General features: G+C 37.1%; 1 protein-coding gene across 1 annotated transcript; it reads left to right on the top strand.

The window, feature by feature from the left end:
* Positions 1–1527: 1527 nt before the first annotated feature.
* Positions 1528–8083, top strand: slc22a6l (solute carrier family 22 member 6, like). Its single transcript, XM_059351793.1, has 12 exons — positions 1528–1682; positions 2159–2451; positions 2668–3180; positions 3267–3370; positions 4144–4298; positions 4408–4576; positions 4676–4799; positions 4895–5010; positions 5105–5319; positions 5402–5510; positions 7186–7389; positions 7586–8083. Exons 3-12 carry the CDS (start codon positions 2779–2781, stop codon positions 7671–7673), a joined length of 1686 nt encoding a protein of 561 aa, XP_059207776.1. The 5' UTR covers positions 1528–1682; positions 2159–2451; positions 2668–2778; the 3' UTR covers positions 7674–8083.
* The last annotated feature ends 2890 nt before the right edge of the window (positions 8084–10973 follow it).

Genomic DNA, 10973 nt, shown 5'->3' on the forward strand with positions numbered 1-10973 from the left:
CTTCATCAAATAAAACTTAATGACCGCAAATACTGAGAAGTAAATAACAATGCAATGGACTTTAGAACATGCTTGACTTTTTCCATTTAAATTGTTGATAAATAGTTGAATTTCAGTGCTACCTGAACATTTGCATATTTTCCCTGACTTTGCAGAAAAAGGTCAAAGTGTTCACTTGTGTTTGTTTTTTAACTATTAACAGAGCTGAAGGCACAAAGCAAGACTACATATGTAATGGATAGCTGTCAACGTGATTGCAGCATTTAACTGAGGGTTTAGTTGAGTAATAAATTGTAAGATAACTCCTCAGGAGCGGTCTCTTAGTTTAACAAGCTTAAAGTCCATCAAACATCAAACTGCAGATAATTGCCTTAAGTCTGACCTTCATTTTTCTTGAGAACCGTTCATCCACATGGCTTTACATTGGACCCAATGAAGTGCTTTGTCCAGTGTTAGCTCATGAGATCTACGGGCCAAACTGGCTTTATTTATATTGATCCTTTTTTTTTTTTACTCAAGCCCCTATTGGTCTATCTTCAACTTTTGTCAGACTTAGGAGCAGGTTAAGAATGGTTTGTTCATAAAACACCAACAACCCAGGACTTGTTTTTTAAGTGTTTATAAGCTAAAAGTTTCTGACTGACCACAAGTTACTAATTAAGTTAGATTTGTAGTATAATGTGTAAAGTTAGAGAAAAAAATTACAAAAGTAAAATTACCAAAAAAATTACATGAACCCCTAAATCTTCCTCTTTAATAAAGAATTTCTGACTCATACGTCATTTGTACAAGCAACTTAAGACCCAAATGTATGTTCATTGTTAAGTAGCGACCTCTAGTCGCCATAACAATTATGACTTGTGCTAACATAGTATAAAGATCAAGAAAGTCCATCCAAGGGGGACAGGTCACACAAACACAAGACTTTGACGAAGTGGACGCATATTTATGTCCTGTTTGAAATTAAAAGTCAAGGCCGAGTTGACCTTAACTTTACAAACTACATCACGTTCCACATCGCAAGCATATTTTCATCATGCACTTACACACAGAGCACAATCTGTTCCTGAACCTGACCAAACTGTGTCTGTTTCAGCCCCTCATCCTCTACTTTACTGTTTCTTTGTTGTCCAAATTTCACAAAAAGAAGCCCAGATGCCAGAGAAGTCTATGTGCGACTTTGTTTCTATCTTTTCTCATTTCTCTAAAGTCTTTCATATATTCTGTGAAATACCTGTACTTTAATGGCTCAAACTATAAAACACCCTGAGGAAGGAGGAACTTTAAAGAACAAATCTTTCCTGGAGTCTGGCAGCTGAAAAAGCTAAAAGTTGATTGTTTTGCTTTGGTGCACCTGCAGCTTCATTCAGCCTGACATCTCCTGCTGATCATTACACAAGGGCACATTGCTCAAATCTAATCACCAGGACATAAAACCAGGCAGAAATGTTTCAGACTCTAGCCTCATGTACACTCTAAACACAATTACATACAGTAATGCAAATTATTAAAGTGCATTGCTGTTGTTTTTTTTTTTTTTTTACTTTAAATCTCAGTCAGCATAACGTGACTGAGTCAACTGTTTCGGACTGAATTGTCTCCACATAGTCACTTATTGACTGCAACCTGTTTTGCGAGACAAAGGATGACACAGGTCAAGGCGTTGAAGCGTGCTTGAACAGGTGAATATTTATCTAAATCTTTCGCAATTAACATCAAACTATCACTTTATGTTATATTCCATCTCTATTTAGCTGAATGTCTCTTGTTTCTCTTTAATCCAGTATAATATGATCATTTATGAACAAATCAACAAAGAAGCAATTGAAGACACTATCAAAGAAAACTAAAATAATAAAACTAAATCAGTTGTGCACACACAAACAGAGACACACACTCACACATGCACACAAACACACGCTCACATACGTACGCACACACACACACACACACACACACACACACACACACAGACAAATAGAGAGAGACACACAGACATATAGACCTTCTATCACCCCGTCCTTCATATTCAGTAACCAATAAAGGGCAGAGAGTGTGTCTCAGTGTGGAAAGAGCTGAGCATAGTTATGTGACCGTTCTTGATGCTGGAGTTCACTTGTATTGAAACACTTCAACCAGGCATTTTTTTCCTGCACAGCAAGGACTCAGCATTCTACCTCAGTGAACAAGCTGCTAATACCTCAAGAGGTTACATTGCACTTCTAATAATCCAAAGTTCTGAAAAGCCGTGGAATTTGAGAGCCGATTACTCACTTTAACCCAGTGCAGCAGAAGGACAACTTTCACTTCTTCTTGAAATTTTAAGGACCTCTTTCTGGAACACTGCCAGGATTTTACACTATGATGTCTTAGTTGTTTTAATGAAGGTGCTACACTTTTTGAGCCAGCCATTTTTTATGTATCTTGGACATATTTTCTGTCATAAGAGAGGTAAGTCTTTCAAAGTTTTTATCACCCCTATTTTCTATTGAGCACTGACAGTACAGAACATGTACAACTTTGGACCAATGCTCACATCATTTTTTTTGTTTTTTTGTATGACGTATTGTTACATATAAAGTTTGTATTTTTAAAACCTTTTAATGCATAATACAAATGTACTTTGGCTATTTCTAGGGACTGATGTTTTCATCAATATTTTCGCAGGTGCTCAAGAAAATAATCTTTTTGCACTTCCAAGTATTCTAAAGGAACCAACAACAGGATCGAGAGTCATTAACATATAGTCATCTTGTGGAGTTGTGGTTTTAAAAAACGATGGCGTTTGGTGAAGTCCTAGATTATGTGGGGGGCACAGGACGCTTCCAGATCGTGCATGTGAGTCTTCTCTGCATACCTGTCCTGTTGATGGCCAGTCATAACCTGCTGCAGAACTTTGTGGCTGCGGTGCCCCCTCACTACTGCAGCGCACACACCAACATCTCTCAGTCCCAACTGAGCCCAGAGGAAACGCTGCTGCTTACCGTGCCGCTAGACAAGACAGGGAAGCCCGAGAGGTGCAGTCGTTACGCTGCTCCACAGTGGCACCGTCTGACTAAGAATGGGACCTCTGTTTTTGAGGAAGGAGACACTAAGGATGATTTGGATGCTGACCTGCAGGGATGCTTGGATGGATGGTCCTATAACATGACCGAGATGACCACCACGATCATATCTGATGTAGGGCGATATATGTTCTTTCTTCTTCTCATTTGCGTATATGTTTTCTTGTCATTTGTATTAAATTGTGTTCCAATTTTTGTCAGTGGCATTTGGTGTGTGATATGCGCTCTTTGAAGCAAATGGGACAAACAATCTACATGGGAGGTGTGCTTGTGGGAGCTCTTGTCTTCGGAGGTCTTTCTGACAGGTAACATTCATCTTAACTTATTTTTATAGTCTGGTTTTGTTGCTTACAAGGCAGTAATCTGACACAACTAACAATATACTGTATGTAAATCATTATCGAATGAATATCATATAAGACAGCTGCCTCATCATCATGCTCAATCATTAAAAAAGGGAAAATTACTCAAGAAGGGACTCTTCAGAATGGGCCGAATTCTCGACAGACCATCAGGCAAGTTAGCCAGCTGCCTGGGGCCCCCGACATAAGAGCCCTAAATAACTATACATTTATTATGATGTTTAAATATGAAAAATACTGAGAAAGTTCCCCAAAACACTTAAAGATATGCAAAACTGTATCTTACTGTTTGAATTCTACATTGTACCACTATCTCATCCGAATAGAAATGTGACTGGTTTTGTTGCAAATTCAGAATTAACTTAATTAAAATATGATCAGTCATTAATCATTAAACTACTCAGCATTATATTAAAATTAAAAAGCTCCACCGTGAACAGACTTTAAAAAAAAAATTTTTATACAGTGCTGAAAATGTCTCTTTGACTCGTCAGTTTAAGTGACAATTTGAGTGCAGGCATTAACTGCAGGCTATCTAAAAGTCAATACTTGTTTCCAGTACTTCTTTAACCACTGATAATGCCAATAATTCAAGTCACAGAAATGATAAAAGGTAAAGCAAGATGGTGGTTTTCTGGGGCCCCCAAATCAAAAAAATCTGTGACATAATGTGATATAGTCTGTCCTTACTTTCTTCATATCTACTTTGTTCCTAGGTATGGCCGACGCATCCTGCTGCTCATCTCTAACCTGCTGATGGCAGTAGCAGGAACATGTGCTGCTTTCTCCACCAGCTTCCCACTCTACTGCCTGTTCCGCTTTGGTTGTGGCATGGCTCTGTCAGGCGTGGGGCTCAACACCTTCTCACTCAGTAAGATATCCAGCTGGACAGATGCTGTCAACATGCATGCTGATGAAAGAGCACTTATTGTAGTATATTTTATTAAATATCTGTTGTTCTGGGATTCTTTCATTTCAAGTCGTGGAGTGGATCCCCACTCATGTTCGAACTGGAGTGGGGACAATCACAGGTTACTGTTACACAATCGGGCAGCTGATCCTGGCTTTCATAGCCTACTTCATCCGGGACTGGAGGTGGTTAATCCTGGCTGTGTCTTTGCCCTTCTACGTCTTCTTCCTCATCTCATGGTAAGAGGCCAAGTACTAAACTGCAAATTCAAGTTATGGTTGCAACGAGTATTATTGATTTAGGGATCAGAGATTAAAAAATAACTTTATTTCACACAGGTGGTTTCATGAATCTTCAAGATGGTTAGTTCTGACTAATCAGCCTGAAAAAGCCATCAAGAACCTTAAAAGTGTGGCCAAATTTAATGGACGACATGAAGAGGCAGAGAAAATCGACATTAAAGTAAGATGCCGTGGTGTGTTTCTTATTTCATCTTCCTGTGTTTATAATTGTGTGCAAAATTAATTTGAACCGAGAGACTCTTTCTTTGTGCATAGATGCTGCAAGAGTCCATGAAGAAAGAGATGTCCTGTTCGCATGGATCCTACACAGCTCTGGATCTGTTCCGCACACCCACAATGCGGTCTATGACAGTCTGCCTTAGTGCTGTCTGGTACGTGTCCTGCACTTGTCCTAAAAATTTTTTTAGCCGCTTTCAAAGAAGTTGCAATGACACGATGCATGTTTTTTTTTTAATGCTAACTCAGGTTATCAACCAGCTTTGCCTACTATGGTCTTGCTATGGATTTGCAAAAGTTTGGGGTGGACATCTACCTAATCCAAGTGATCTTTGGAGCTGTTGACATCCCTGCTAAAATCATCATAACCTTGACAATGAGTTTCATTGGACGGCGTCCATCCCAAGCTGGTGCTCAAATCATTGCTGGAATCGCTATTTTGATCAACCTGCTGATACCTAATGGTATGCTTGACCACATGCATAAAAGTTAAATATTTTACTACAGAAGCCACAGTGACCTGATGAATGTTCTACTTGTGTGCAGATATGCAGACTGCACGCACCTGTCTGGCTGTGGTGGGTAAAGGTTGCCTTGCTGCCTCCTTCAACTGCTGCTACCTTTACTCTGGAGAACTGTTCCCGACTGTGATTCGGTACGTCTTATTTGATAAGAAATAAGTGTACCTCATTCTTTACATGCACAATATGTAATTTTGTGATGCAAGGGGTCTCTCAATCAAAACTATAACAAGAGAGTTGCCATAATTGCAGTCAGCCTTTCCTGATTAGGATTTTACCAATAGTTAAATTATACACAGAGGTCTCCTGATTAATACTGATAAAAACACTAAGTAAAGCAGCATCATGGTAAGAATAATTCGGCGACACTGTTCAATGGACACAGGACGCCTTGTTGGGCTGTGAAGCAAAATTGCTTAGCTTGTTTCTCTGATAAGTTAAGATCCAGATGTCTGATGACACAATATAGCGAGGTATGTTTATAGCTAAAAGCAACTAAGATCTAAAGAAGTTCAAATTTGCAATGGCTAGCATGTGGTCATGCAGTCACACTATTGACCATATATAAAGATAGACGACCTGACAGCTCACAATAAATGAAGCTAAAAACACCATGCTGCCCTCTGGTGGCTGACAGTAGTAATACTGTTTAGATTTCTGGTTTGAAAATTGTGGTCATTAGAAGACTATAGTGTGGGGAAATATTCAATGAATGACTGATAAAAAAAAATGTATATGGAAAGGGGATATGACGCCACTGACAGGCGACCAAATAACACAGAGTAGTCTTTGGAACTCAAAATTTGCCGATTGTTGACATGACATAAGTACGCAACTAGCATGCAAACAGTGCAAACTACAGGATGTTTGATTTTCATTGTGTTAGTCCGTAGGTCATTATGCTGGCAGATGAGCAAATAGAGGTGAGAGGTTAAATGGCCAGATAGAGATTGACAGATCAGATTCCCTTTTTGAGAGAAGAATCATATATAAATTCGCTGACCACTTCATTATTTATGCTTGGTTTGTAACTCATAGATGTATTTTGGCCTACAAAACATTCAGGGACATGTGCTATCTCACAATGTAATCAAAAGTGAAAAATAGGTTGTGTACCTGCCCTGTGATTGGGATCTGCTCCAGTATTAATGGTTTCTACCTCAGCCCATGCTCCATTCTTTCACCAAGTAGGTTTTTACGTAATTCTGCTGAGAAACAGACAAAAAACATATCGTCCTTTATTCAAAAAACATCTGTAATTTGGACTTTTGGTGCATATTCATATCAGCAGCAGGACATCACACACTGTTCTCTGTCCCATTTCTAGTCCATTCCACTTTGCCCTTAGATGTAATTTGCACAGTAACTAGATGCTTTTTTAAAAATAACTTTTGTTTTCTGCTATTATTTGTTGTACTCTCTTGCTGACAAAATGTGTTCTGGCACAACTGTGCTGATAGCATTCTCTGAAAACTCCACCAAGGTTTTTCCCAGATGTGCACATCCATGAATCAGTTAGTAATCAAGTCATCAAGTTCAGTTAAACAGTAATAGTGAGTTGTGACAAGTACAAACCAAACATGACCACTGTCCTATTCACTACAGTTAAACAGTAACAATGCGTAATGTTTTAAAAGTTCTTGTTTGGATTTGTTAGTGTAATGTAATGTAATTCTCCACCATTATGATGCTATATCTACTGTATAGTAAAACAATAATAATTTTAGTAAATCACTGTTTGCATATGCAGTAATACTTTACCACTAGCACCACAATCACTGATTTAGAAGATGTCTGTTTCTCTCTCAGTCAGAATGGCATGGGCTGGGTATCCATGATGGCTCGTGTGGGAGCCATGGTGGCCCCCATGGTGCTTCTAACGGCCGACTACGTACCTTGGCTACCGGGTTTGATCTATGGTGGAGCTCCGATCCTCACCGGAGTGGCTGCGATATTTCTTCCAGAAACTATTGGCTGCCCTCTTCCTGATACAATACAGGATATGGAGGACAGGTAAGATGGAGCTCCAACACACAGGAGTGTGTTCTTTCCTCTAAATCTCTCCTAAAAATCTAAATTTACAATACACAGGATGGCTCTCGGTAAGGTATTAGCAGTAATTCCACCATCATGGTTAACTCAAAAAAAAAAGCACACACTGTTGAAGAGAAAGATTTATTCATATTTGCATTTTCTATTTTAAACACAGGGGATCTGGGAAAAATTCCAAAACGGCACCAAAGGAGTCAATAATCCTGCAAGACACGCAGTCGAATCTCCTAAAGCAGACAGCCTGAGGCATCTGTATTGTACTCCTGATGTTTTGCTGACATGTTAATGAACGTAGAGTGGGTACTGCTTTTTCTCCCGCCTGTTTATTTGTTTAATTTCTATGTAGAGTTTATTGTGTTGTGTGACTGCTGACAAATGGAGTAGCAATGTTATTTTTGGACAGGTCAATAGAGTGAAATGAATAGCTGCAAACAATCACATCTATTTTTTATTTATCTTTAAAGACTTCAGTCTGAATTTGGACCAGTTATGTTTTATATGTTTAATATCTAATTGAAAAAAAAAATCTTCTTAAATTTCAACTCTATGATAGGCTTTTGCAGATATTTTTTACAACTTTACATACAATGGTATAATCATGAATATATTTGTGAACAAAAACGTATTTTCATTAAAATCAACACCTATGAATTTATATCTTGTGTGTCTGTTCTTTCATTTTAAGGACAATTTACCAAAACAATGCAGATGAAGAAGCTGCTTGGCAGCGTTGGGGAAGCTACAAATGACTTCACAATAGAAGAAGTTAAACTACATCAAAGCTAAGGGACAAATCTAGTTTGATCAACTAAAGCTACTTAGAAAAAGTAGTTCAGACTACTCAGTAAAAATTATGAATCATGTATTTCCTTACCACAAATAATACTGATATCTGCTGATCTGCCAGATACAGCAGCATTACAGGTCTCCCCCTCAGTGATTTTCATGTTTTTACTGACTGTTCTTTACTTTCTTCATGTGTATCTTCCCACAAATCCCATACAGATTTTAATATATAAAAAATATATAGATTTTCCTTTTTTCACAAACCCACCTTTGGAAAATAACAGGGTTCAATCTTACAGCATTTTTGTAATCAAATCTTGCTCTTGTATTATCTGACCACAACTAAAAGACTTGAAGAAAAAATATTTACCATTTGACCTACGAGTAATTCAAGTGAAGTGTGTGGCTGACTGTCTGACGGACATGCATGAAAGAAAAAGGGGTTGGGGGCAGTAAAAGGAGGTTTAATTACAGTAGAAAAGCAATAGTTAAATAATAATAATAACAACAACACATGCCTTTCCTTTTATAGCCCAAATTGTAGTTTGTAGTTTCATTAATTTAACTACACAAAAATGGCAAAAAAGTAATTTAACTTCTTGAATCGCTACACAAACATTAATGCTGTTAAACTACCAGCAAGCTACTGCAAAATGTAGTTAAACTACTAGTTCCCTTACATGTAGTTCACTACTCCCAACCCCAGCACAGCTGCTTGGTCAGGACAATAAGTCACAAATAATCTGGATACAGAAAAAACAGCGACACCTAATGGGAGACAGAAATACAACAGTTGAAAAAAGGGTTCCTGGTCTGCCTCCATCATTCACTGTCTGGACCTGATCCAGAGAAGTTAATCAATGAAAAAACTGCATCCTGTAACGGTATCCCAAAAAGATCACCATGACATTCTTTGACAGTTTAACTGTAAGGTCTGCATGTCAACCTTCGGTTCCCTATAAATAAAGAAAAACGCCACTCACACTTAAATATTAAATGTTTGTGTCAGAGGCAGTCTAGATAATGTCTGCAGGACTTTTAATGGACAAACCAAATCACAGAAAATATAAATGATTAATAAATACATGTGGGCAAATGTGATGTCTAAAAGACGCAAAAAAAAAAAGAGTACAATATTATCTAATATAGGTACTTTAACGACTGCATTGTGTCAGCATTTTTGAAAGTATTTACAAAATAAATTATTTCGGTTTACGTGAGCTTGTTTCATGCTGTGATTTTACCATGGCTCTCTATGGGGATGTTTATGAGCCACAACTGAGCATTCCCCCAAGTTAGGTTGATTTGGTACATTTGTACTGAAATATACAGCAGTTAATTCCTTGATCTCAAACTGCACTCAGAAGTAAAATAATGTTTAATCAGCTTAGCTCTTCAATTGCAGGGTAAACTAATTTGAATAAATTGTGCTGCAATATCAATAAAGCATGCTTCTATTAAATAAGGATATATTACTGTGCAGAATACTACCCAAGCCTGCAGAAGGGGAAACTCTTCTGCTGGGCGACTTATGAATCTTGCTGTTGTGACACCATCTAGTGGTGCATCAATGCTAATACAGAAGCTCAGCTGGATAACATCCAATCAGTATCTGTATTATAAAACTAAATACTAAAATGCAACATTAAATCTTAAAAAGTATTGCTTAAATCATAAAGATTCTTGTTCTTCTTAAATATTTATCTATGTATTCTGGCTGCTCCGACTAAATAAATCAGCTACCATTTTGTCATCCAAGAATTTTATTTTAATCTTTTTGTTATTGTTGGAAATAGTGATATTACTCACTGTCAAGGAGGTATTGTTTTCAGTTCTAGCTGTTTGATTGTCAGCAGGATTATGGAAAAACTTCCTGCCCAGTTTCAATGAAATTTAGTAGAAGGGTGAAGCAAGGGCCAAGGAGGAACTACACAGGGTGAAGACACAAATTCTTTTTCACTTTCATTAACATTGCAAGACAAGTTATGGCTTTTTTCTGTCCGAGTGTCCTTATTGTTGTTACTGTTGTTCACACATGAATTTCAAACTGGAACCATGTTCATTATTGTTGTCTGTACTGTATAATGGGTTATTTATTGTTATATTTACTGTGATTTATTAAATGTTTTTATTTTTCATGAGAAGCCAAAGGCAAATTTCAAGAAAGATTTTTATTGTACAATAAAGATTATTAATATCATTTTGTAATATAATTTAAATGTAATATATTTTGTACGTTTTTATGGTCTTTCCTCACAAATAGCATCAAACCGGAATCACAACAGATATTATTTAGTGCAATTTAAACTTTTCCAGAACAAATATCCCTGTAAACATTAAGTAGTGTGTGATTAATATTAAAATATGTTTCATCTTAGTATTTGATATATTATTATTTATTAAATAACAAAAGCAAGTTATGTAAGCTCACATCAGTGAGGCCTATGGGACAATATGCAAATAGAAGTTTAAAATGTGTAATGTTGAATAGAGCTTGAATTGATATAAAATCCAATATGACATTCGGTGTATATAATAAATGTATTATGGTTGGTTATTTTTGACTGGGAACAAAAATGTAATTAGCATGAAAGGAACACAACAGGAGGGTTAAATAAACATTTTTCCATATTTTACAAATGCACTTTGGTCTTCAGTAGGACTGGCCTTCTGTATACTTACAATAATGCTATAGGGGAAAAATGGATTAGTAATATATATCCTGTGGCAGTTAATCAACTAAGTTTTCTTCTAAGTTC

The sequence above is a fragment of the Centropristis striata genome, chromosome 15 (genome assembly GCF_030273125.1).
Source record: "Centropristis striata isolate RG_2023a ecotype Rhode Island chromosome 15, C.striata_1.0, whole genome shotgun sequence".
NCBI lineage: Eukaryota > Metazoa > Chordata > Actinopteri > Perciformes > Serranidae > Centropristis > Centropristis striata.

Coding starts and splice junctions, on each gene's coding strand:
- slc22a6l (XM_059351793.1), top strand. CDS start 2,779: ATGGCGTTTGGTGAAGTCCTAGATTATGTGGGGGGCACAGGACGCTTC. Junction 4,299..4,407: donor GCTCAACACCTTCTCACTCA/GTAAGATATCCA, acceptor TTTCATTTCAAG/TCGTGGAGTGGATCCCCACT. Junction 5,320..5,401: donor CAACCTGCTGATACCTAATG/GTATGCTTGACC, acceptor ACTTGTGTGCAG/ATATGCAGACTGCACGCACC.